The sequence below is a fragment of the Varanus komodoensis genome, unplaced genomic scaffold, assembly GCF_004798865.1.
Source record: "Varanus komodoensis strain SLA01 unplaced genomic scaffold, ASM479886v1 scaffold17, whole genome shotgun sequence".
Taxonomy (NCBI): domain Eukaryota; kingdom Metazoa; phylum Chordata; class Lepidosauria; order Squamata; family Varanidae; genus Varanus; species Varanus komodoensis.
In genome coordinates this window covers 17321625-17349312 of record NW_025335505.1, presented here as the reverse complement: position 1 = coordinate 17349312, position 27688 = coordinate 17321625, and the positions used below count along the sequence as shown (strand labels likewise).

Below are 27688 nucleotides of genomic sequence, written 5' to 3'. Positions count from 1 at the left end.
TGCACAGCAGATGTGTGTCCTGCCTGGTGGGACTGCAGAGGTCACTCTCCTCCCTTTAAAATCCATGGGGTGGCCAATTTGATTGTGTGTGGCCACTTTATTATCCACTCAGTGATCCTGAGGCCAAAAAAAATCCACTGTTGTACTATAAGACTAGTAATGGGATTCTTTCTACAATTATAAGCAGTGCTTTTTTTTGTACACAACACTTTTTATTTATTTATCAATTTATATCCTGCCTTTTTCCTACAAAGGGCTCAAGGCAGGTTGCATCATTCTCCTCCTCCATCTTATCCCCACAACAACAACCCTGTGAGGTAGGTTGGGCTGAGAGTCTGTGACTGGCCAAAGTCACCCAGTTGGCTCCATGGCCGAGCGGGGACTAGAACCCAGATTGTCTGAGTCCCAGTCCCATGCTCTTAACCACTACATCACACTGGCTCTCCACACCACACTAGCTCTCCACTTTGTGGCAGGTGCCAACTTGTATTTATAACATCTAGCGAAAACTTCTTAAAAACAAACTCACACAACCAAAAAACATAAAATGTAAACTTTGCAAAATTGCAGTCTCATGTAAGCTTCCTAATCAGAGGGTGAAATTATGGGGGACTTCAGGTGTCATTACTGATCTTAGCACACACACATGCACCCCAAGTACGTACTCCTAAACACATGCAAAACAGCCAATGCTTTTAGTCCCTCAGAATCTGTTTGTCAGTTCTGCCCGTTAAAGGATTTGCATTTCCACAATCCACCTTAAAAGTATTTTGCAATCAACTTGAGGACTTCAGACCATCATTCTGGGTTCTCGTTTAACTGACACTTGTTGCCCATTGCAGCAAAAGCTGAGAATCTTCGATTCCATGCTGGCCTGACATTTTGCACTTGAAAAAGACTTTTTTAAAAGTGCCCTTTCATTCCATTTATATTGCCATAGATTGCCTACAATTAGCAAGTCATTGTGAGTCCCAAATTGTGCATATGAGGGATTCCAAACATGTGGGATCACATAATTTATTGTTGGACATCAAGTCAATAGGTAATGAAGGGGGAAGCTTAATCCAGCCTAAAAATCAATTCCTGGCTCCTCTGCGGAAGCGAGCTTGCCTGTGTTTTATTCAGATAAATTGTCTCTAAGGTGAGCAAAGGAAAAAAGCTCATAATTCTGAATGTGCTAGCAAAGGCATATTGGGATGAGATGGCAAACAGATCAGAAAAGATTACAGCTGCAGCAATCTCTAGCTCATGGTGTCATTTAAAGGGATGTGAGAGTTATCAGACAGTATATATTAAATATACAACCTCATGGTCTGAGACAACAAACTCTTCTAGCTCGTATCCCAAATTAATCTCAGAGGTGTCTAACAATACTTTCTGTATCCCAGCCTCTCAGCAGGTTTTTAAAAAGTTTTATATCAGTTGCAAAACTCTGCATTAATCACTATAATGAACAGTTCAAGGTGCGTCCAGACGGAAAGTTATTGGCACTATGTTTCAAGACTACTGGGCAGCAAACCCACCTTTTTCCTTATCTGATTTTCTGCAGTAATAATTAAAGATAAAAGTGCTGGGAAAACATGGGAGGGTTATATGATATCCACTGGATTCTCCACAAAAACCTGGAAATGAAGCAGGGCAAAGCCCTACAGAACCACCCAGGGACCTTGCTTGTTGAGTTGGTCCCTGTCAAATGGAAACTACAGCACACAGGTTATGACTTTTATTGGATTAAGTAATGTCTAAAATACTTGAAGTCAATTTTAAAAATAGTAGAAACGATTAAACATATCTAAGCTTTGGAAGACCCCTCCCCTCTTGTTCCTAATTACAAAGGGCCAGGAAAAGCAAAGGTGGCGTTAGCTGCACATGTTTTGAAGGACCCAGAAGACTTTCCTCCTTAAAAGTTTTATTTTTCCTTTGTGTCCTGCATCAGAAAATTCCTGGAACTTGGCATGTTGCATAAAATTTTATGGTTCACACCTATTTATTCCCCTACAGCAACTGGACTGATTCATGTGAAGTAATGCGTAAAATGGATAAAAGTAGTGAAATATTGTTAAAGCCAAGTTGTCTAAATTCAATAGTGTCTTGATTGGAGACTGAAAGCTTTGATATTTTATACTATAGTTATGGAGGATTCATGTGACCTGAGTTGTCTAAGATAGATCACATTTTGATGACTTGTTTCTGCAACTGTGCATGTGCAAAAGATTGATGCTGGAGACTATTTCGTGCAGCTAAAGGTAAACACACATACTCTCCTTCCATTTGCAGAGGTTCCTGCAGAGGTTCACTGATTCCTCTACATCCCCTAATGCCCTCTAAAATGCCACTCCGAAGAGTCGGAAAATCCTTTGGTTCTGGGAGCTTCTTCCAATAGAGAATTCCGTGTGCAGTCCTGGCTTTGAACGTTATGGAAAGTAACAAAAACGGAATGGATGAGGAATCTCTGGTCCAACCTGGAAGTTCAAAGGGGCAAAGCAGGACACAGTATTAGAGGCAAGGTGGGGTCTCAGCTTGCAGGGAGCTGAACAGGGTCATGCTATCGAGCACTTAGCCTAATATTTAAGCCTAACAACTCCAGAAGTTGTGCAAAGCAGTTCCTTGATCTCCAGGTTGGGAGAGGTCAACCATTCCTCATGTTCAACATGAAGTTGGACAAAGACAGTCGTTTCCTCTGCATCCTCTGATCCATTGACATTTAATTATCATTTTAGAAGAGTCAAATAATTAGCAAGATTTATAAGCAATGCAAGGAAATGTCATTCATGGCTCAGTCCTTACTGAGTCTCATGATCCCAAGAACACCCGTGCTTTTATTTATTTATTTAGTAAACTTCTATGCCACCCCATTTGCTGAAGCCTCGGAGCGGCTCACAGACATAAACTTTGTTAAAATAATATAAAGGCTTCGGTGAATGGGGCGGCATAAAAATGTCTTAATAAACAAACAAACAAACAAACAAACAGTATAAATTAAGTCGCCCTGGCCAGTCAAGAATTCCTTGACTGGAATGCCATTAATGGACTGTAATATGTAATTTAAATGCATGGTCGTGTAATGAATATTTGTTAATAAAAGTTATATTTCATTTTCTTTACATTCAAAATCAAGATGCAAGCACTACTGTAATGCCAGAGAAGTTGTTCTATTAATTAAACAATGGAGTAGGATGAGCCAGGATTTAAGTGCTGCAGTTTGCCATATAACTCACTAGATGGCAGTATTATGTACCTTTCCTCAAATCAAACAGTATACCAAGTATTTCCAGGATATTGCAGTCTGCCTCACCTTTCAAATGAAGATAGAAGAGATGCTACCAGAGCTGTGGTAATGGCTAGAATACATTCTGCTAACATTTTCAGTGATGCAGAAATCACTGCCATCTAGGAATTGGTGGCTATACTGAGAGGAGGTGAAAGTATGTTTTTGGGTGAGGGGAGTGCCTAGTAAATTTGTTTTCTCTCCGTTTCATTAGCATGTTGTCTAGTTTGACTGGCTACATGATGCTGTGATTGCATCCTGTGCATTATGTGTTCTTAGAGTTCACCGCCATGGATGATCCCAAAGAGTCACCTTCACCTCTAGTTGGTTTTGTCTGCCTTTAGTGAATCTACAGAATCAAATACTGTAAGCTAGCTTGCTACTACATGATATTCCTTTACATGGGATCACTAATATAACTAATGGAAGAAGAAACAACAGTGAAAAAGTGGCACCAAGGTAGCAAACAATTGCAGTGAATGTGCTTGAAAAAACACGAACATGTTCACAATTGTGAGATTTTCCAGGAAATGTTCCAGATTTCTGAAAACACTACTTTCAACTGCAAAAAAAAATCAAAGTGGGAGAACACTGAGAATACAGCAGACTCTACTATAAACCAACTGTAACCTTTATGATAAATACAGAAAAATAAACAGTGTATTCTAATATCTGTGCACAAAAGGACAAGAAAGATATCATGCACATTTTGTATGTCTTTATTGTAGCACCACTTGGAAATCCAATTCAATCAGTGAAATTCATCATAAAATTCGAAAAAAACTCTCTGCATGTAAAAGACTGCAATTTACTGATACAGTCTTTCATGAATCACATCTTTGTTGTTGCCAAAACTTACTTACAATTTATATTAACAAGCATCAATTCAATTTGTATTTTCTGTTAAGACCATGATTCTCTACTTCCAGTATTTATCCAGCATTACATGCACACGGACTAGAATTACATGGACATTTTATGAAAGGCAAAATGACCTTTCAATCAACTTCTCCTGCATTTATCCCATTTTTGTAAACTCCTGTACCATGAACAAGTATCTCAGCCTGGAAAGCTTCTGCCATTCTTTTCCTATCTATTATCTTCAATTATTATGGTTCTTCTAGGGTAGACATCCAAATCCACAAATATATAGCGATATTCATATTTTCCACTTTCAGGATTCTATGAAAAAACATAAGATGAATCAAATCTTCCTTCACACAATTATTTTAAGCATTCAATTATGACACATACAATTCAAAGAAGCTGATGTACCTCTTTCACTTCCAGATGTACAGTCCCTTGTTTTCCTTTTTCCAAGCCTTCAATGTAGAACTTTAGGCGCATGTATTTCAGTCCATCTTTTACATATTCAATATGGCTAAAGGAAAACAGCACAAGAGAAGGTTTTGCACGCTCTGAAAATTACACTTACAAAATAATAATAGTGATGATGCCAGCGCAATCGCAGGGCACAACCTTGACACATGCAGGCTTCGCTCAATCAATTACCATTTGAGAGACCAAGCCTATAGTGTTGTCAGCACCTAGATCAGCTTTCCTCAACCTAGTGGCCTCCAGATGTTTTGTACTGCAATTCCTACCATTCCATCCATTGCAATGCTAGTTAGGTTTAACTGGAGTTAAAATCCAAACCACCTGGAGCATCTACACTAAAGCCTCTTCTATTTAGCAGTGGGTTCTATTATGGCATTTATAGGAACACGTGTACAAATGCTGGAGCACATGCTAATGCATGTGCACAGGCTCCACTGGGCTGCAAAAATGATTTTATGCCACACAGAATGCAATTGCATGGGAAATAGGAAAGGGGGTTTGTGCAAAGAAAGGGACCCCTTTTAAAAAGTTGTTCTTTGTTTGTTTCATTTGCTATGTGTAAGATCAAATCAGCAGAGATTTGGGAAAAAAAACTGACAGCTTGTCCAGTCCTCTTACAAAAACGCATGGAAAGGGGATAGGGAGAGAAGAGGGTGGGTGGCTGTGATGCTGTTTGATGCTGTTATCCCATATTTCATGGGGTGCAGTCAGCAGCACAATAGCTCCATTCTCTTTCAGCAAATGCAATTCCCAAAAGCAAGTGTGGCCCACTCCCTCTGCTGACTTTCCTAAGAGTAAGTACTACTGACAGCCATGTGGTTGACTTCTGAGTAGACATGTAATTGTTTCTTACCAGAGAGGTGGAAGCAATGATTGCTTATTGGGTGGTACAGAAATTAAATTAAAAAATAGATAGATAAATTGAAAACATTCCACATAACTCTCTCATTATAAACCAGACCTTCCCAGCCCAATGCCGTCCATACACGCTCGTAATCCATGGATTCCTGCCCATTAGACTTTCTGGATGGAGCTGATGGCAGCTCAAGTCCAAAACATCTGCTGGGTACCAGGCTGGCGAAGACTGTTATAAATTATATAGCTTATAGTTTAACAACCTTCTTAAGGTGAAAGGTCATTAAGAAAAAAAGTCTAAGCATAAGGGAAAGAAGGGATAAAAGAGGTCTAGGTCTGGAATAAAGAAGCAATTGTGATTCCTTCCCTAGGGAAGAGTCAAGCACTGCACTACCACAAGTGAACCTGCACTAGTACAAAACAATGCTTGCACAATGTCAACAGCATTTGCTAGCATGTTGGGCTGCCAAATGCTAGCAAGTACTCCTGAAGTTGTTGCACTAGCAGAAACAAAAGCTTGCATGCCAATAGTGGGTAGCATATTACTGGATCCTTCCCACAGTTCTTAAGTATCTTAGTGAAAGACATATAAAAGTTCCTAACAATAACAGTGGAAGTTACTTAGGATATGCCATTACACTTGCTTTAGCCAGTGATGATTCACATATACACCATGTTAGAGAAGTACATTATCTTGTTTGTGCAGTAGGGGATGACGTGGAAGGGTCTCTCAATAGTTGTATGAGGACACTAATGGTTATTTTGCTCCAGGTATTTTGCACTTGTGTAAGAATCCAACCCTAGCTCCACTGCAACAGCATACAGTGTTGCTGTGTCATATTCACATATAAGTAGTCTGTTCAGAGGGAGGTGTAGCAGGGTCTTCTTCAGCATCCTTAGGATCCAGCATGAATGGACACAGGCAACAAATAATACTAAGCAAAGGACTAAAGAGTTTCTTGGCAGGCAGGTCTATTTGCAAAGGACAGAGATGGACTTCTAGCTTACATTCAGCATGCTGGCCCCAAGAAACTTTCTCCTTAGACTTTAGGAGACGGTGAGAGAAACAACTGTGACAAATTCCAGGTAAGAGACTGAAGAAAGAAACAAGGTCATAGATAATGTTAACAGCAGAAAATTGCTCCTTCAAGAGACATGCATTAATAGATACCTGACAAGTTGTCTTCTCCCACGACGAGTGGCTTCACCATACCCTTTGATGGGTTCACCAAAAACACCTATTACCTAAACAGTAAGGACAGGAGAGGATGCTTAGTGGTCCATCTTCTATCAAGACTAGTTGAGTAGCTTCCTAAATTTAATCAATAATGCTGTCGAGGATTCTCTAACAGCTTGCCTACAAGCTGTTGTTTTCTCTGAAATGAACAGCAGAAGGGAATGCTAGACACATTCTGGGCCACAGTCTCAGTTCATGCAGGGCAACAGCATGGTCTATTTGGCTAAGGAAGGAAATGGGTGCGCCTGTCTTCAGCTAACAAAAGCCCTCTGGGGGAATCCTTCATAGTCTTGAAGGAAGGGTTCCTCATTAAGGAAAACATTTTGAGAAGCCACTACATTATTTGTATCACCTGATCTTTACTATAGACCCTTTTGATCCAACTTTCAGATTGATTCATATTCATTGCCATGTGGTCAACCGCCCCATGGAATTTACTAAGGATACTGCAGTGGTCTCCTATCACACATGACAACAGAAGAATCTACTGGAGCTTGTCTATGCTGCCACTGTCCTCCCATCTCTAGTAAAATTTCCTATCTTATGGAATGTGCCAAACTATCAAGGAAAAGAATAATTAGGTATTTCAATTCATCCAACTGTGTTTACAGCTAACTGTGACCTGGCAACAGGACGTTCCTGGTATAACTGCATGTAACTGCAACAAAGACCAGCGAATTCCAATTTTAACCCACTTTGAGATGCTGTGAATCACACCTCTTTTCAAGACTATATGAATTACAGCAAGCAAGAAAAAGATGCAATGATTAAAAGGAGTCACAGAAAACAAAGTTTCCATTTTGAGACAAGAAAGGGAAGTTCTCAATGAGAAACTCTTTCACTTAAACATGAAACAGACCTCAGGGTGAGCTCTACATTTCTCTAAGGCATCTCCATAGATCTTACTGGGACTGGAGGAAGAGAACAGCTCCTTAAAAATCACATAGAATAAGCCACCTGAAGCAGGAAAATAGAATACAAATGAAGCAAGAATTTGTCTGCTGAACACTGAATCATATTCCATTTGTAAATTAGGGAAAAATATTCCTGTTTCAACTACCTGTGACACCAATTCCGACCACCACTATAATTAAGTAGGTGAAATCTCTTCCAGCTTCTTTTACTGAAAGAGGAAAAAAATGGAACAAAATAGCAATTACAGAATATCAGGCAATAAAGCTAACAATATCATTTTGTTTACACACACTGAGTGGCTCTTAATGGCTTCCTCTAAAACTGCTGAAGATGAAAAGCATAGCTACTTTTGTCACAATAGCAACATAAGGAAAGGGCATGATTTTGCCCTAGGATCTCTTAGAATTGGGCTAGAGGCATTTTAGTGCAGTTTTGTTTGCAAGATAGGCTTTAGCAGGGCAGGTAGCGCCACTTCTTTTTCACAGAGGTGGCAAGTTCTTTTGGGGTAGATTTTCACCAAATTCTGTTTTACCAAATTACCAACTTGTGGCTGCTTAGTCTTTGATATGGCTCGTGGCATTGGGCAGTATCCAGTGCTGTCACAGTATGAGCACTACTGACTCTGTGATCAACCAAGCCACTGAACAATCAAATGTAGTTACAGGCAAATACTGTTAACCAGAACAACACTGTGCAGATGGAAAGGTATCTTTTAAAATTTTCATGATGCCATCATTTGTTAGGAAGGCATCATGTCTGAAGGCAGCTTGCCACATAGCTCTACAGGGGTGAAGCAACCGTTTCCTCTTGGTTACCTGCTTTAACCATAGACATCACCTAAGCAACAACAAAATACAAACGGTATCCAGCAAGCAGTGAACATCACTGAGTAGCTCTCCACAACCTAGTGACGTCCGGATGTGTTGGGCTGCAATTACCCTCATTCCCAGGCAGCCTGGTCACTGGGCATTGGAAGAACCAGCTTGGAGGCACCTTGCTTGCAGGAGCAGTCCCCCGTCTGCATGGCCAACTGTGAGGGAGGATGGGAGCTAAGTCCAAAACTAATCTGGAGAACTCATTGGGAAGACCAGCCTAGAGAGGAGTGTCAGCCTAGATGTGAGATCCAGGTTCAGATTTTGCTACTGATGATCCCCCTTGGGTGCTGTTGGCCTAGTCATAAGTGCTAGGTCAGCTTCCCACAAGCTGCTGTCCCCCATATGCTTTTGGTTTCAGGTTCTATCAGTCACAGCCATCAAGGCCAAAAGTCAGGAATGGTGGAAGTTGTTCTCTAAGCATGTCTGAAGGGGATCGGGCTGGGCAAGGCTATGACAGCTTAAGATAACAGTGCACAGATACAACAGAAAGACATTTCCACATAGATTAGCGAAACACGGAACAAGGTCGTGCCCAGAAAGAGGCGGAACTGCCGTCGTTTAGGAGATGTCAGCTTTCCACTCCTACTAAGTGATGGTCACACCTTCCCACTCTTTACCTTTCTGAGCAGCCGACAGAGATGCACCTCCTTTGGGGCTTCTTTGCACGGACACCTGTGCACTGTTCTCCGGCTTCCCGGCTCTCAGGGCCCCCTGCGGAGTCCAGAGGTTTCGCTTTACGCTCTCAACCTCACGGACGGCTCCAGGACGCAGGGCATGCCCTTGTCCGAGCCCGAAGCGCGCCCAAGTCCTTAGCAGCGCTTTCCGGGGAAGTGAGAGCGAGCGCTGCACCGAGGATCCCAGCAGTTTGTCGCTGCAGTGGATTCCGCGCAGGAAAAAAGAGAGCATTATGAGGCGGTTCAGTGTTTCTCTGTACGAATCCACAGCTAGTCTCGGTTCGTCATATGCAACGCATCCGATGCATCGTTCCGCAGTAGTTCACTCACAGAATGAAGGATCCGTAGATCTAGATGCAAAAATCTTACTCGATCGTTTTCCTTTACTTGTTGGTGTACTTTTAACAAATCGAAGGGGACACTACCGCTTCGCTCAGCGGAGGTTTGCAATTGGCTCCGCCATGATGCTTGCAAACCTCTTTGGGAACTGTAGTTTCCAGAAAACATAATCCTCTCGCGTCCTTGCGGGAAAAGTACTACTTCTACCACAATGCAAAGCGCCCTACAGCGCAACGAAGCTCTAATTGTCCGTGCTTCAATCCCTTGCTTTCAGTTCACTTGCTAGGCAAGGCAGCTTCGAGTAAAGCTATCGTGCAATAGTAGAAATTCGATCGTTTCGATTTAAGAAAGGGTGATTCGTTTTGCGCGAGCATTATGTGAGTTATTTGCACTTCAAGGAGATCTTCTGAAAATAAGGGTGCAATGCTATGTACGTTTACACAGAAAAAAGTCCCACAACTTCCAGCATTGCCTAGCCAGCTTAGGACTTTTTTCTGTCTAAACATAAATAGGATTAAGGGATACCTTCACATAGGCAATGCTAGTAATAAGCCTACTATCTGTGCATATTGATATAGTTTCCCCTTTTTAGTTTCTTGCTTATTTACTTTATTGAAAATCTTTGTTACATTTCTCTTAAAGATTCTAGGCACACAAAAAATGAATACAAAGTTAATTTTTAATTATTCTTAAATAAGTAATATAACTTAGGAAAAACTGGTCCTTGAAATACTGACCATGGATGGTCCTGACTGCTGTGCTTAAATGTGTAGGGCCTCCAATTAAAAAAAAAAAAAAAAAAAGATCACCTTGATTAACAGCACCTGATGCAATTAAGAACAACTCACTGTATAACACCTTTTTGCCAATGGAATTGGATCTAAAACAGTATGACATATTGGTGTTTCTCTTCCCCACCACCCCACCAGGTGATTAACACAGGTATTGGAAAAACGCTTTTGGTTTAGTCCAACTCTCATGGGCTGCTTCAAACCTGAATTTGCTAAGTGGGCTCCACACACTTTCTAAAGAAACTAAAGGTTCCATCATTCTACTGATCTTAAAGCTGTGACTGGGCTATGCTATTTGGTGTATGTGGGGGACTGAGAAGTCTGAATCTTTTGCCATTCAAAATGCATCTATAAAGAGAATTAGATGTCAGGGAAAGGATTTAAACCTAGCCAGTTCATTTGTATGGAGGTTTTCTCCATCGAGGTGCATTCAAGCACATGAGATTCCACCAGCAATGGTCTATCTCCTTGTGGGTTCTAAGTGGGCAGGACATAAGATCTATGATATATAATTACATACAAATAAATGCATTTGATGTATATTGCATTGATACATCTATAATTCTATTAATAATAGTATCAAAATAGGGTTCAATGCAGCAGAACAGTTTACAAGCCAAAGGTGTAACTGAATCAAAATTTATGTTTGTTAGCCCCAGAAGAAAAACAGAAGGCCTCCCTAATTTCTTTGACAATGAGTTCAAATAAGATGTTTAATAACTTTGGCAGGAAATAAGCAAGCCCGTGTGCAACTTGATCCTACACCTAATCAGACACTCATACACGGTTTGACAGCAAAAGAGTTCAGTTGCGTTGCAATTCTCAGCATGGGATTGAGGCCTAGCTTGGAAAAATGCTGTATTCAAATCAGTGAGTTTTGTTATTGTTTCGAACGTCTATTATCTCCTTCCAGAATTATGATAGCAAGGTGCCCTGCAATAGTAACAATCTAAAATTGCAAAACATTGGCCGTTTGTTGCTGCACAAACACAGTAAATCTTCATCGAAAAGCGTTACAGATCAGCAGTGCTCATCAATACAGGTCTACGTATTGGATTCAGTAGAGCTTGCTTCCAGATAAGTTTTGTACCGCAATCCTACAAACACTTTCCTGGGAATAAGTGCACCGAGCTCATCGGACCCTTTCTTTTGACTGTTCATGTTTGCAAGGCTGAAACCTTATGCTTGTTTCCTTGGATGTAAATACACGCCTTCTTGGAAGTAAGCCCCTACAGTGTGAAGTGCGCCGGTGCGGGGAGATCACCAGCCCAAGATCGCTCTTTTAAGCTTGAGGAAGAGCCCTTAAAGCGATTTAGCCCTAAGCAAACACGTAGAGGATGGCGTGGTGGCGCGACCACGTCGCCGCGCCTTGATGCCCGCAACCCCTTAGCGAGACAAAGACATTCACAAACAGGAACCCCGCCTGCTCTTCAGGTCGCCGCGCGGGCATTCGCTTACAGGCAGATTTGGCCCCTCTGGACCGCCCCTCGAGGCGCGGGGAGAAAAATAATCCACAGGTACCGGCGGAAAGATTCAGTGCGGGACTACTTTTGTTTCTCTCTGCACGCTCAGCTCAAGGCTCCGACTCGACGGCCGCGAGGTCCAGAGGAAGAGGCTGTCGCTATGGCGACGGGACGCGGCTGGATTCGGAGGCTGCACAGTTTAGGGGTCCTGCGCACCCCGCATACTGCAGATGCTTCTAGGCTCGGTCCGCAGCCGTCTCCAGTCATTCCTCTCGTCGGAGAGAGCCCGGAGGAATTTGGCCCTCCCGCTCGGGATAGGTAACAAACGCGCGCTGTTCTAGGGGAATCGTGGCGTGCCCTCATGTCTTCCGCTGAGCTACAGCGGATTCTGTTCTGTGCACCGAGGTGGCCCCGATGCTGAAGGTACAGGGGCAGACAGAAAGTAAATTGCCCTGAGTTGTGGACGTCAGCTTGCAGCATTTGTGACTATGGGCTATTTCTTTTAAGACATATAAATGAAACACAAACCCTTTGGAAAACATTGCAGTTGAATACATGAAAACATTGTGTTAGTTAAAAGCGAATTATGCTACCCTTAGAACTACACCTGATTCAGGTAGGACCCAGATTAAGAACGAGAACTTGTACATAAGTTGGATCTCATGAGTGAGCCAAATGTTTGTTGTAGTATATGTATATGTTTTACCTTTCTATGCATATACAACTTAAACACTTCCATATTCAGTAAAGTGTCTTAAACACAGTACAGCATTGTATTAATGATAATACAGTAATAATAAAATAACTATAGATATTGAATAGAGATGGCTAATATGTATGTCCTCATTTACAATGTATGGCTGTGAAAGTTGGATCATAAGGAAGGCTGAGCACCAAAAAATTGAGGCCTTTGAATTGTGGTGCTGGAGGAGACTCCTGTGAGTCCCTTGGACCACAAGGCGATCGAACCAGTCAGTCCTAGAAGAGATCAACCCTGACTGCTCTTTAGAAGGGCAGATACTCAAGCTCAAATACTTTGGCCACCTAATGAGAAGGAAGGACTCACTGGAGAAGAGCCTAATGCTGGGAATAATTGATTGCAAAAGAAGAAGGGGATGGCAGAGGATGAGGTGGCTAGATGGAGTCACTGAAGCAGTTGGCATGAGCTTAAGTGGACTCTGAGGAATGGTGAAGGACAGGAAAGCCTGGAGGAGTGTTGTCCATGGGGTCGCAATGGGTTGGATGCAACTTCGCAACTAGCAAGCAAGCAAATATTTACAATATATATGCCTGTAAATATAGCTATACAGTATTGTAATAAACCAATAAAAGAAACACTATTTAAAACAGTTTAGAACATTCTTGATGTAACATTGATGTAACATTAACTGATGCTTATGGAGTTGGACCTGGTGCTGGAGAGTCAAGATTTCATTGGGCTGCTGGAGAGTGGGGTGGGGATTATTACTGGAGTCTAGGTTCTGGACTCCATGGAAAGTTGTCAATATTATATCTCTAGGAAACTATGCAGCCACTGGTGATGCTTTTCCATTCATGTTGCATAGTTCCCTAGAGATAGCCACAGCTTTTAGTTAGTGATATTCATATAGGGTTTATGGCAGTCTACATGTTCATAAGTATAGGTTGTTTGTAACCCAAATGTTCATAACCTGGTACTACCTGTATATGATGTGCCATCAAGTCATCTCCAACTTATGGTGACCCTATACATGAAAGCTCTCCAAAATGTCCTGTCAGTGGCAGCTCTGTTTAGCTCTTGCATCTGATATGTATCCACATAATATTATGACATCTGTATCTTGGAAAAGCAACTTGCCCCATACCCTTATGATAAGCAATACTTTTCTCAGGGCAAGATCCATAATCTTTTTTGATCTTCTTCTATTGCTATTAATGCCAAAAACCATGTACAACCAGTATCTGAAGCCTTGTCCATATATCATTCTGTTTGGAAGGCTGCTGTTAAAGGCACAGTAGGAAAATTATTAAAATAGGAACAATTTTATTTTATCCAAATAAAGTAATACTGTCAAACTGATGAAAACATTTAGACAAATTATACTTATGCAAAACTTTGGATCTCATAACAGTTTTCTCCATAGTTATTTTGAGTTCACAATATAATGGTTTCTTTTCTAGTGATATATCAGAAGGCTCAGCTATTATAGGTATGCAACTATCTGAAATTAAAGAGATGCCCACACACAAGCAATACTGGAAGTCTTCTATCAAGTCAGATTCTGCAGTCAGTTTTGACAGGTAAAGTATAATTTGTTGCTTGATAGTAACATCTGAAGATGGTTATTTTAATCTGTCTCACTGAATTTAGTTGTACTTTTCCATAGAAAACATGCTGTGTTGTGGTCGTAAAGTTATGTTTAAGTAGTGTACTTAAATGAGCACCTGTCTTGTAGATATTTAGCAGCCTTTTATGATTTCAGTAATTTGCTGGCTTTTTGTGTCCCCTGTGTGTGGCCCCAGAATCTTTGTATGAATTCTTTTGGTTCCAGTGCATAAAAAATAAGAGGACTCAGCTGGCAGTGGGAAGAGTGGTTTCTTTTCCTAGTTCCAGCCAAGTCTCTTTCTTCATGCTCAAAGAGGCACGTACTTTTGTAGGCTTGCCATCAAATATCAGTTAAATTGGTAAGAGCAAGGGATGTGACCCTGTCTTTATAGAACTTCTTACCATGGGGTATTTTGGCCCCCTTTTTGATTGGCATTAAAAACTGCTTTGCCCAGTCTGCTTCCAATTGCTCATGTTGATTTTAATTCTGAGTTTTAATTCTGCTTTTTTCTAAATTTATTACTCTGGATAGGAATGCTTTAATGTTGCTGTCTCTATTATATTACATATATGTTTTATATTAAATTGTTTTATGGATTTTCTGCTCTTTCTTTAACATATATTTGCATTTCGGTTATTTTGAAAGGTGTTTTATGGACTTGGTTTTCCTTTAACTGTAGGATATAAATAAAATAGTTTTAAAAACCCTTTCTCATCAATAAAATGGATTATAGTGTTTTGGAAATTAGTAACTAGAACTGTAAAACAAAAAAATCTACCCTTTCCCTTTTTCAGCTGAGCATACCTAGAAGTTAACACTTTTATTAAAGGACATTTTTATCTTTATACCTCTGATAAATTCACCCTAGTTGCTATTGGCATGTATGGATTTAGCAATTACATGTCTACAATGGCTTGATCCTTTTCCTGTGGTAATCTTGCAAAAATATGTCACTTCTGGCTTGTGTTAACAGTATTGATAAAGCTATGATACGTGGCAAAGCTGCTGAAAAAAAATCTAGAATCCTCTTTCTGTCCTTTTTGACTCTGATAAAGCATTCATTGTCTCCATGAATCAGTGGGAGCCATCTATTTATGTGTACTGTATATAGTACTACATATAGAAAAATGTTTTATCATTTGTGTGTTGAAAACTCATTTTTACCCTTTGATGAAAAACTATAAAACTCAGTGCTTGCACAGTGATTAAATTTTCACTTCAACCTATAAAACAGGTGTACAGGAAGTAGATAAGATCAACTCCCAGCTGACTTTATCATTGGCTGTGTTGGTGGGAGCTTCACAATGCTGAAGCTCAAAATCTGGAAATCTACATTCTGTTTGCCCTGTAATAAAAGATACTGGCTCAAATCCAAAGTTGGTTATAGTTGAAATTAATTGGATATACATTAGTTGTAGCTAATGGGATGCAAATACGTTGTTTAATCAGGGACCATTCTGTTATGTTGGAAGACAAAAAATATTGAAGTGAAGTACAGTTTCTGTTCAGCATTGCAATAGTTACATTGTCATTAGAGAATAGTCATATTTTATTGAATTGGACAAAGTAAAAATTAAATTGATTAAAGGCAAAAGACTTTTTTTGAGAAATGCAGTGGTGAAGATAATCAGCATAAACAGAAGTTCAAAGAAAGAGAATATTGTCATAAGTTCTGGATCATTATATGTTCAGCAACTGCCAAAAAATTGCCTTCCCTTGTTTATATTTAATATATTATACACTTTAAATGAATTGCAAGACTTGATATCATGGCTGAATGTAAAAATGGGCTTTTAAAATGATTAGCCTTGTCTCTAAATCTGGTGTTGCAGCATGAGGATAGTACACCAGTGCAGTGGTTTTCTTACTAGAGGCATAAACATGGTTGTGATAAATGGTCCTAAGCATATACATGCTCTGATCATCTGAAGGATATTTTTGGAGACTCCACTAGAACAGAGGCTAATTGTCAGATTCAGATTTATTCTGGATCCAGCCTTCCTTACCATGGCAGCCCACCAGCCCTCTGGAAATATTACACAAGGGAGTCAGGAGTGAACTTTGTGGGGAGAGCAACAGGATCTTTTGCGATCAGATCCTTTCTCCTTATGGAAGTTTCTTTCCCCTCATGAAAGGCAGATCCTAGATCTGATCTCTAGCTTTTACTGAAATAGTAAATCTGCATTTGGGCTGTGATGTTCAGATGAGAGGTAGAATTTGCATGGAGAACCCTCTCACATCCCTACTCATTGAAAACAGGTACGTCAAAGAGAAAGCTAGGCAAGAAGTCTTATAATGTATATAATAAGACTGTTGTATGTATGGAAGTAATAGTTTTTATGGAATAATATTCACTCATGTAATTTACCACCTACCCAAAAGGGTTTGTTTACTGTCTCAGTAAGTTCTATAACTTTAGAAAATGTGTGTTAGCTGTTGAAGCTGCACTCCCATTCCTTCATTTCCTTGACTTCATATTAATGAGATGAAAGCACACCTATTTTGTATTAGATCCAAAGATCTTGCAAAAATTACTTTTGCTTGTGGGCTTCCACTGATGTAGTTGGATCTTTTGATCCAAGCCATTTTAAACAAACCATTTGTTTTGTTTCAGTTGCTTTATTTTTAATAGTATGCTGGCAGTGTTACTCAAGCATGAATGTTTGCTACAGGAGGCTCATTTTATAGGTATTTTCCTTTAAATAATCACCTTTGTAGTTGCAAGAATAAGGCAACAGCACTCTTTCCCTTGAATATGTTGTTGTTCAAAAAGACAAAGATTTTTGAACAAAGCTTTTAGGAAAGACTTCTAGGGCACGCTCACTAGATTAGAAGTGGATTCTTTTTCTTAAGCCCCTTCATATTATTCATTTATTTAAAATATTTCTAGTTGCTTTTAGGACTGAAAGGCTACCCCTAGCAGATTGCATAATAAAAACCCATACAATATAAAACACAAAAGTGATTAGTTAACAAACAACAGCAATAAAAACATTCAATGCAAACAACAAGAACAGACCAGTAAGGCACACTGTGGGAAAGCCCAAAGAAAACAAAGTCTTCAGGGGTTTCGTAAGAACTTGCAATGATGGATCCTGATGAGGCAATCTACTTGAGAGGTGTGGCATCTTTGAGGGCAGTTAAGTGGAAGAACTGTAAAAGAGTTCTTCCACTTAACTTGTCCTCAAAGGCGGGTAAGTACAAAGGGCTTCTTATGTTGATCTGGCAGCTAGCAAATGAAGAGGGATTTTGTCCCAAATCATTGAAGGTTTTAGTGGTTGAAGCTGGTGCTTTTAAGTTAGGCTCAGAATTACACTGGTTACTAGTTTAGTTGGTGTGGTAAAGGTATTATTTGATCACTGCTAACACTAGACAGCTGCATTCTACAGCAGCTGAAGTTTCCAGACTGTCTTTAAGGTAGAGCACATTGAATATGTGCTTTTCTGTATTCATATACAATGCAGATAGAATTTCTCAGTGGATTGTACCATAAATTATATGTTTCTTTTGTAAAATGCATGTGACAGTGCTCTGCATATGGCATTGGGCTTCAGGGGGAGGTGGGAATTTCTTTTCATTTCTGGACTTATGGAGTTGTAATGTTCTGCGTTTTGGTGGGATTAATATCTTTCTAACACACACTGTTGTTTTTAATTCCTATGTTCTTCTGTTTCTCATTTTTCATTCTTCAGTGTACCCTCAGAGATGATATTGAAGATACTGTCCTACCTGGATGCTGAGTCTTTGCTGTGTACTGGCTGTGTAAATAAGCGTTTTTATGACCTGTCCAGTGACAAGTAAGGGACGGGCAACATTTTTATGGCAGCAGTAACTAAATCTTTACTTATATGAACTTTTAAATAAGTTATTGTAAGTTGTACTTCTTAAAACTGTTATTGTAGTTTATATGTCAGAACTGGTTGGATGGTGCTCTCAAGTTATATAGCATTTTGCATCCATTTTAGTAAGAGGGACAAAGATATGTATGAGGTGGTAAATGCCACATTTACTGATTTGCAAAGTATTATTGCTGAAAAATAGTATACAGATCATAAATGCTATACATCTATATACATATAAACTCCTGTAGTTTCTGTACTCCAATTACAAGTCAGGCATTCTCAGAAGCCTTGGAAATGTGGCTTGAAAGATGCTTAATAACAAGAGAACAACAGTAAATGGCACATATATGCAAACCTAACAATTGATACTGAAATAACAGTAGCTTTGTATGCATTTATTTCCTTATTTATTTCCTGCAAAGAGGGGTTGGAGGAGAGTTATATTTAAAGGGGGATTTGCATATCTGCCACCAGGATTTCAATCATAGCTGAACAGTTCTGGGCATGATTCAAAGTATAAGCTTCCCTGTGCAATAAGATCATTATATAGGGTTTTGCCCCAGGTACCAGTAGTATCTGATGTTAGCTTGTTTGGCAGAAGAAACTAGCCCATGGGTTGTATCACTTGTTCTGAAATTTATCCTTTCTAAAGGTTCTGTAGTCTTGCTAAGTATTGCTTAGTAGTATTGCTTGATTTTAGCTGAACATTTAAGATCTTATATTCTTGAGGAAAGGCATACTTTATTCTACAAGTAATGTCTTATTGGGTACTGCTTATTATGGGGTTGTAGTTATTTATGCTTTTTATTTTGTAACTGATGTTATTGTATTGATGTTAACAGAAGTGAAGTCTTTTTAAAGGGTTGTGGAAAAAACTGTGAGTAAATAAATCATGTGCTACATTTAATTTCATTGCTGGAGGATGAATGCATCAGCATTAACAGAAAATTGCATAAGGCTGTATGGTAGTGCTAATTAACAGAACTTGTAGCAGTCTAGCTTCATTAATACCAGTGAAAACATCGCCACTGGCTTCTTTAGAAGATGGTCTTCAACATTATTTCAGAACTGTATGCTTTTTAATGCTCTCCACCTAGAAAAAATTAAACTTTCTTTTAAAAAGTTAAGTATTTTAACTGAGCTGGCTGGAGCCAGGGGTCAGACTAGATGGCCCAGAAGACCCCTGACTCTCTCTGTTTCTGTGTTTCTATTGTTATATTTTACTATTGTTGTACTTTCCTTCTTCCCTGTAATGCTGTGTATATGTGTCTGAATTTTCCCACAGTACGATCTGGTTCAAAATATACTCTAAGTCTTTCTTCCCTAAAAGAAAGAAATGGAGGACTGTCCAGGAACCAGATAACTCTATTAGCCTTCTGGAGTTGCAAGATAGGGAGGCAGGATATTGGAAGAAAGAGTACCTTGTAAAAAAAATAGCTGCTGGCAAAAATGAGATAATTCAGCTTCTGAAGCCAATAAATACCTATACTGGTCTTCCAGTTAAAACCAAAGAAGTTATCAAGTAAGCAATGTTACATTTTATTATTTATTAAATTACTGTGAACTGCCTGAAGAGCTTTGATTACTGGGCTGTATAGAATCTAATAAACATTCCACCTTTCCACTAAAAGAGATCTCTCAAAGTGCCACACTCTAAAATAAATAATTCATAGAACATTTTATATGTTAATATATCTACAAATTTTATTTGAGAGCAAATAAGCCAAAATGTCAAATCATATAACTAAATGTAAGTTCATTAGCTTCTCCGTCTTAGGAAAAAAAGTGGAGATCTACAATTAGAAATTTCCACATGTCATATTTGTACTTAGAAAACTGACAGTTCTGAATTTTGCTTTCTTAATTATAGAATCTCTGGTTTGAGATGGATAATTGTACTAAGGGAGAGAAATGGAAAGGAACATGTAATGGACCAGGCAGGCATCTCTCTTAATGAGACATCTGTTACTATATTTTGGTATGGTATAAGCTGGCCTTTAGATAACTTGTCAAGTCTGCAATTATTTGGAGTGACACCAGTACTTCTGGGTAAGAGTAAAATTCATCTTAGGAATGGGTAAGTTAATTTAAACTTGATTTTTAAAATTTTGTTCTTGGTATCTTCCATAGATGTTACTTGCTTGAAGTTTGCAAATTAATAATTTGATGATACTTGCCTTAGAGGCCTAGAGTGTTAGACTGGGACTCAAGATAGTTGGGTTCTAGTGTTCTAGTACCCATTCAGACATGGAGCTCACTACATGAGTTTGAGCCTGTCATGTACTCCCAGTCTCACCAACTCAGAGGGTTGTTGTGAGAATACATTGAAGAACTTTGTAATCTGCCCTGAGTGCCTTGCAAGGGGAAGAAGGGGTGGATATAAATGCAACAATAATTATACTTTATAAAAGGATATTTTCTGCAGCACTGTTTATATCTCATTTACTCACTAGAGGTAATAAGTAGTGCTGTGGTATCCTAATAGTAACACAGTGGAGTACAGTGCCATGTCATGTCTTGGTCTGTACACTGTTTGTATTACAAGCTACCATACTTGTAAGGCAGAAGGTCAAGATGTCAGTTGTCTATAGGAGCAGATGGTATTGACATGGTATTGACATCTGCCATGGTATTGACAATTGATGCCAGATGCCAGCTTTTTGTTTCTCATAGACATGTTATCTATTTATTAGCATTCATTTTATTTGGCCACTATATTTAAAGTTTGCCTTTTTCCTGCAAGGAACCCAAGTTAGCTCACATAATCCTCCTCTCCATTTTATGTCAAGCGGGTTATGCTGAGAGTCAGTGACTGGCCTAAAGTCACCCAGTGAGTTTCATGGGCAAGTAGAGGCTAGAATTTGGATATCCTGAGTTCCAGTCCAACACTCCTAACCACTGTGCCGTGCTGGCTGTCTTTATATTCCACCTTATCTGCCAAAAAGCCATCAAGGTGGCATATTGCCTGTACTTTAAGAAAATGAGACCAGGCATTGATTCCCTGCTGCTCCTTATATCTTGAAAATGGAAGACAGTTATAAGGAAGTTGATAATCTCTTCAGCAATAGTTATGATGGTTGGTTACAGTCTATTTGGTGAAAAAGTGTTATGCAACTGCTTCTAGTGCTTAAATCTTGCTAGTCACTGATTTCAAAAATTGATATTACTTGCTTGCCATAGGACATCCAGAGTTGCTTGTGGTGGCTCTGACACATGTATTGTATGCTGTGGATCTAGTTGATTTTGGCTCAAGAATCACTTTTGTTTGAAAAGGTACAGCCTGAAAGCTGCCAGGGATGCTGTTAAGGCTATGGAATTGTTGCAGAGGCAAAGGAGCCAGAGAATATCTCTGCCTCCTCTTTAATTAAATTAAATAAGGTTGTTCCTTATGTCCAGGAAAACATGTAAAGAGTTCCCTGATTGCCATGCTCTCACCCAGCTGACTCACCCACAGAGGTGCATTTGTATTGTCTGAGAAACAGTCCTCGTTGAGAAAAATGGTTACATCAGAAATTGTCCTCCCTTCCCAGACATGTCAAGTATTACTGGAATATCTGATAACACATGTGTTAAATATTTTTTACTATATTGCTCTGTGTGATCAGCTCGCTGAAAAAAAATTAAGTGGAAGGGAACCTTCTTGAGTCTTTTGTTCACCTGCAGGAATGAAACTATTATTCCCTTCACTTTGTTCTAGCCTGACTCTGGCTTTGAACTATGGAGTTCTTTGTTCTTCTTACTTTGAACCAGTTAGCCTCTTTGGTGGTTGGGTGGTTGTTGTCCATTCTTTATACTGGGGCATCCCTCATGTTGGTATTTCTCCTCTTTGAGAATAACCAAGGGTCTGATTGATCTGTAACAGTGTTCCTTGTTACTCCTTCCTAGTACCATTCACCTCTACTTTCCTGCCAGGGGATGTGACCTATTCTATTCTATTCTGTCTATTTTGTATCCTGCACTTTACAATGTCTCAGGGCAGCGATAATATAAATACAGGACACTGCATCACATATAAAATATAAAATCAATGCTAAAAACAAACTAACATTTAAAATGCTGGGAAAATAAAGCGGCTTTGGCCTGATGCTGAAATGAAAAAAGTGCTGGTGCCAAGTAAACCACTCTGGGGAGCCCATTCCATAGCCAGGGCACCACTGCAGAGAAGGCTCTCCTCCAGGTAGCCACTCTTCTGATCTCCTCCAGAGAGGGTTCCCAAAGAAGGGCCTCCGCTCCAGATCTTAGAAGCTGGGCAGGTATATATGAAAGGAGGCGCTCCTTCAAATATCCAGGTCCTCAGCCATTTGGGGCTTTATAAGTCTTCACCAGCACCTTAAATTGGGCCTGGACTTCAACTGGAAGCCAGTGCAGATGGTACAGGACTGATGTTAGGTGTGTGTGTCCGCTGGTGCCTGCTAGCAACCTGGCTGTTCTGTTTTGAACCAATTGAAATATCTGGACCTATATGTGAGTTGTCTGGAATTGGTCCTATGGGGAGTGTAGAACATTGACAATCGAACTGAAATTGTTAAATGCACAGTTTCTTAATTTAATTGGAATCATTAAAGAAGAAGCCTCATTTCTCCTTTGGTAATATAAAGAGATTTTGTAGAAATATGTTTCTAACCAGATTAATATTGGCATTGGAATCCAAATAGAGTTTGGCCTCCACTTGGTCTCTCCCACTCAAGTGACTTTCTTTCTGATCTCTGAAAGAAATGTGCAGCTTGTAAGGAAGGCCAGGGTTAGGGTTAGAGTTTTGAAATCTGGGAAAATTGAGGTTTTGAAATCTGGACATTTCCTGAGAGTGCAGCAGGCCATTTTATTTCTCTGTAACAAATGTGCATCTTTGCATTGGGGAATAAGTTATTTAAAAAGTAAATGTGGTTGGCGTTTGAATGTGTGCTTGATTTCCCAATTTCAGGGGTAGCCGTTACCCCATTTTAGTAAAAGCATAGTGCATGTATCTGTTGTATGTACATCCCACCTCTGGTTAAAGGCTCCCTTGGACCCAGGCTGATTATTATATGCATATACATGCAAATTGTGTGTTTGTATCACAGCAGCAAGTCCTCTGGCATATACCTAACAGAAACAGAAAAGTTGAATTGTGATGTTAACAATATCCATTCTTTAAGTAACCTAATATCTCTTGAAAGGCCTTGGAGACGTTCTTTAATTTCCGAATATAACCTGGCTAATATGACTGAAAATGCAAAGATGATTGGTTGTGATGCACTTGTTGAGCTTTATCGTTTTGACCAAGGACTTCTGGTGGGACTTTGGAAGGTAATATTTTTAAATAAAAGACTGTTAGTTTTTATTTTGTTTCTTTTTATGTAAACATATATGCCAACTCCAACTTCCTTTTTTATCCATCACAAAAACACCCTCTTGGGGTTTTTTATATCATTGAAATTACTTTTTTAATTTCATACAGCAGATTAACAACTAGTCAGTGTAGCATCTTGCACCTTGTTTTAATGTCAAACAAGGTAGAAAGTGTTTTTCTCACTGGCCTCCCAATGAGAATAATGGGAAACAAGAAAGAGAGAGAGACACAGAGAGAGAGAGAGAGAGATGTTGGGATTAATGTAAGTTTGACTGGTAGATGAACAAAAAGACAGGGATTTATTCGATTGCATAGAGATGTGCATAAACTCTTACTAGTCTCTCAAATTAACTTCAGCTCTGGAAAGTGTTATGTATTGATTTAATACTTCTACTGCCTTCCGTTTCATTTTTAATCTTTCTCCTCCTTGGCAAAAGGGGTATAATTCTTGTATAAATATAAATTGATGAAAGCAGATAATCTGATCTTGAGGCAGTTGATATGCACTCCTCTGAAGATTAAATGTTCTGAGTTAACAAAGGGTTATTTACTTGGATAATTTTCTAATACATAGATGTTTATCTGACAATGTACTTATGTACCATTGTAATATCCTGTACTTGTGTGAAACTTTGGCTCTGTGGGATTGCTTGGAGAAGCACTTGAAGTTTAGGGCCAGTCTTAACTCTGTGTTTTGTTGAACAAAGCTTTTAATCTTATTTGTTGTTACTTTGTCATTAAGGAGTAGTGCTGAATGGTCTATTTTCACTCTGTTAGCAGGATTTTGTATATTCTGTACAATTTTAAGATAGTAAGTTTTGGACGGTGGGCTACCAGTTTATTCAAATAGTATTTAGTGTTTAATTCTAATTTTCCTTTATAATATCACTAGGTAGTTACACAAAATTGATACTCCTACTTCATAGACTTCTTTTATAGATCTGAGACACTAATGCTGGAAAAATCCCAAATCTTGTTTTGTTTCTTTTTTTGTGGGGGGGGATTCAATGTGTATATTACATAAATTGGAGTCTGTCTGTTTTTAACTTATAAAAATGGTATATCATAATGTTTGTGATACATTGCTGCAGTCCTGGAACACACAGCTTTTTTGTGTGGACCCAGATGAATTTTGCTGTTCAGTCCTCTGGGAAAATTAAATACTTTGTACTGAAAAATATGTTCTCTGTGATGAACTTTAGAGAAGTGACATAGCTTTCATCATGGCAAGTCTTCATTACCATCAGCTCATTGAAAGAAGCATCCTTGGCTCTGCCACAATGTAAGTACTGACTTTAGTGATTTGGGTTCTCAGTGCCGCTCCTATTTTGTTTTTCTCTTTTAATTCCAGTGTTTCATAGAAAGTAAGAATTGTGGTCCCTCTTCAGAAGGAATATAGACTTGTAATGGCACAGTACTTTTGATTATATTACTTACAGCATAGGCCTAATTCCTTCATGTTGATGGCTGAATGTAGCAGAAGGCAGAAAGCCTTGAAATCGGACTTTCCATAGATGAAGAGGAACTGATTTGAGATTCACTGGATCCAAAATGTCTTCGTTGTCCTAGACCCAATCTAGGTCTATCAGCTATATCAGCCCTGGAACAGGCGTAGTTCATTTTCCTTCCTATTTTTGTCAGTGGGAGATGGGGAATTCTTTTGATTTCAGCATTATGCTAGTAGACAAGTGGGCAACCTGTAGCCCTTAGCTACTCTCCATGTGGTCTGTGGAGCTCTGCTTACTTTGTCCTGCTGGGTAGTAGGGATCTACATTAGCATTTAGTAGTAGTAGGAATCTATATTAGTAATTTCTTCTAAGAAACAGTAATCTTACCTGTAATGGGATTGCTATAGTAAGCAAGGTTTAAACCTCTGCATCCTACTCCTCCTTTCTTGCCTGTAAGGCACATGGTGGATAGTGGGAGAAACTTTAACTTTCCCCTCAACAACAGTTCTTGCAGACAAGTATGAATGTGTGGTAGTTGTGGGTGTCTGTCTTACAGCCAAATAGTTCTGCATCGTACAGTGTGATGCTCACCTCCAAATGTTTGTCCATCCTTGTACCAGCAGAAAACCTATAGGAAATGGTGCTGTTTCACTAAAAACATTGTAAACTCTAGAGGAACAACTAGCAGAGGCAAATCATACCCAAATAAAGACATAATGAGTTGTGGAAATGACACTTGGATTGAAATCCAAGTATTGGACGTTACATGTTTCAGGATGAAAAGTGTTTCTATGAAGATTACTCTAGTGAAAGGACACAAAATGCAGGGTTTTTTCCTCCTTGAACTGCCCATAGACCCACCCGCCACTGCTACCCAAGCTGCCTGGGTTGTGAATGAGGCAATGTACAATTGTCTTACTTTTCCACAAGCCTTACTCAGAATTGCTCTGATAAATCATTACAGCAGTGTTATCAAACCATTGTCTGAAACCATTGAAATATAGCTGCCTGATTGAAGTGGTGTTTTTTAATACCTCCCTTTTCCTAGAAGCAGGCTCCCCAGCTCCTTTCTTTTCTTGTTGCCTGGCCTGAGATACTTACTACTTTAAAATGTACTGGAAAGAACAATCAAATAACTGTAATAATTATCAAAAGACAACAACCTGAAGGGAATATATGCATCTCTGTATCTAATGCGTTTTGATGGTGGTTTTCTCAAAAGATAAAGTTTACAAATGTAACTGTGATTTCACTATCTCATTCGAACATGATTGAACAGTGCCTGACAAAGCAGTTGAATCAGCTATTTAGAAAAAACAAACAAAAAAACCAGTTGAATGACAGTAAAGTTTTAGTTGGAATATCGGAGCATTGAAAGCAGCTTGGAAAAATCTCAATGAAAATTCTGTGTCTCTCACATTCCCTCAGCCGATGATAATAGCATTGTTTTCTCAGCATGCATTTGTACACCAGGATCTTTTTCCAATTCTAATTTCAGGAGCTATGTTGCTACGCCAGCTAAGGCTATCTTGGATGACATTGACCCAGAATATGGCATGCATGGCTATCAGCTGCACATTGACATGCACAGCAAAGGAAATACATACATGTGCAGCACATTTCGTAGTTTGTTCTGTAAAAAAGGTAGTACTTAGATTGCATATCTGCTTACAGTGATTTAGCCTAGGTCAGTTAATTTTTGATTTCCAGGTGATTAAGCATGAATCATAATTATTGTGAATATTAATGGTGCAGAAAGGTAGTAAATAAAAGATGTCATTTTCTTATGTATATGTTGCATTTCAATATAGAGCATCTTGAGTCTTCACCTGATGTATAGGAGCTCACTGTATCCTAAAGGAAGGGCAGGCAGGTAGAAATACTGACCAGGAGCAGTAATATTTACATTTTATTTCAGGATGCACTTTTTTTCATAAAGCTGGGTAAGGTCAAGCCTTTTTGTATGTTAAAAATGCAGAAGAATCAGTATTGATGTTTTAAAAAATACGTTGACTGAAAAGCGGCTTAGCTTTTGAAAGGTTTTAAGAAAGCCCCTTGTCAGTGGCTCCTAAATATTTAAGTTGGTATAAGAACAAAAGGAATACCTTCTTCACCATCAGCTAATTCACTGGTAAGGAAATAACACTGTATATAAATGTGAACCTTCATAGTGAAGTGGGGAGAATAGTGGAATTTGTTCTGGACCGCCTAGAAACATTATCTTAGTTTGTGCAGCTGTCAAAAAGACCAGTAGAGTGAAAATTGGCTACCCCTTTCCTAATGTCAACGATAGCAAATACCCCTTGATAGGAACCAGTTTAGCAGCCATAATGCTCTAAGAAATTTTTTGTTCCATGATACATGCAGGATACAGAACAATGAACATTTCCTGTATCCAGCAAGGCTCTTGTGTTCATAGATGCTATGCATCTTATGTAAAGACAAAAGAGAGGAATGTCCAAAAGATTGCCAAGGTTATTCTCTCTGATGTGATTTTATGTCTTATTGTTACAGATTACATTAGAAATGGATACCTGAAGCTTACAGTGATAAGTTACAAAAACAATGCCCAACATTTACCTCTTGTTGGAAATGTTGGGTTGTCTTGGATGGTAGAAGCATTTGAAAGTACTGTTAAGGTAAATAGCAATCTGTTGGGTTGAAAAAGTTGGTAACTGCTTATAAAAATATTTAAATTGTACTAACCATGTAAAATTCTTGTTCAGTGTGGTCATGCTATTTAAAACAAAAGGCTTTAAATTAAGGTATTTTTTACTTTAAAACTCCTGATATTTACTAGGAGTTAGCATTTTTATGTAAGCCATCAAAGTTCCATATGCCTTTTAATATGAGTAGAACTTTGTTTTATCTGACAAACTTAAGCTGCTTGTATGGTTTTCTTGTCTGTTTCCATTTAATCTTTTTGTGATTTTCTTGGAATGCATTTTCTTAAGGCTCAAATTTCTGTACATAAGAATTTCAAATGTGTGCCTTACGTACCTGCCCCC

At 39.1% G+C, this 27688-nt stretch overlaps 2 protein-coding genes across 2 annotated transcripts in view; one reads left to right on the top strand and one right to left on the bottom strand.

Annotated features, from left to right (window-relative positions):
- Nucleotides 1–3971: 3971 nt before the first annotated feature.
- On the bottom strand, nucleotides 3972–9632 carry TIMM21 (translocase of inner mitochondrial membrane 21). The gene is made up of 6 exons (XM_044426635.1): nucleotides 9106–9632; nucleotides 7759–7821; nucleotides 7558–7655; nucleotides 6633–6706; nucleotides 4544–4649; nucleotides 3972–4450 (listed from the first exon to the last, which is right to left on the bottom strand). Exons 1-6 carry the CDS (start codon nucleotides 9392–9394, stop codon nucleotides 4358–4360), a joined length of 723 nt encoding a protein of 240 aa, XP_044282570.1. The 5' UTR covers nucleotides 9395–9632; the 3' UTR covers nucleotides 3972–4357.
- A 183-nt stretch (nucleotides 9633–9815) lies between these two features.
- The window catches only part of FBXO15 (F-box protein 15), a 32019-nt gene continuing 14146 nt past the window's right edge, over nucleotides 9816–27688 (top strand). Inside the window, exons 1-9 of the mRNA XM_044426280.1 lie at nucleotides 9816–9878; nucleotides 13916–14035; nucleotides 17754–17858; nucleotides 19189–19425; nucleotides 19774–19980; nucleotides 23060–23189; nucleotides 24435–24514; nucleotides 26179–26324; nucleotides 27195–27319. Of these exons, the coding sequence (XP_044282215.1) occupies nucleotides 13947–14035; nucleotides 17754–17858; nucleotides 19189–19425; nucleotides 19774–19980; nucleotides 23060–23189; nucleotides 24435–24514; nucleotides 26179–26324; nucleotides 27195–27319 (1119 nt within the window). The 5' untranslated portion in view covers nucleotides 9816–9878; nucleotides 13916–13946. The remainder of the gene's footprint in view (nucleotides 9879–13915; nucleotides 14036–17753; nucleotides 17859–19188; nucleotides 19426–19773; nucleotides 19981–23059; nucleotides 23190–24434; nucleotides 24515–26178; nucleotides 26325–27194; nucleotides 27320–27688) is intronic.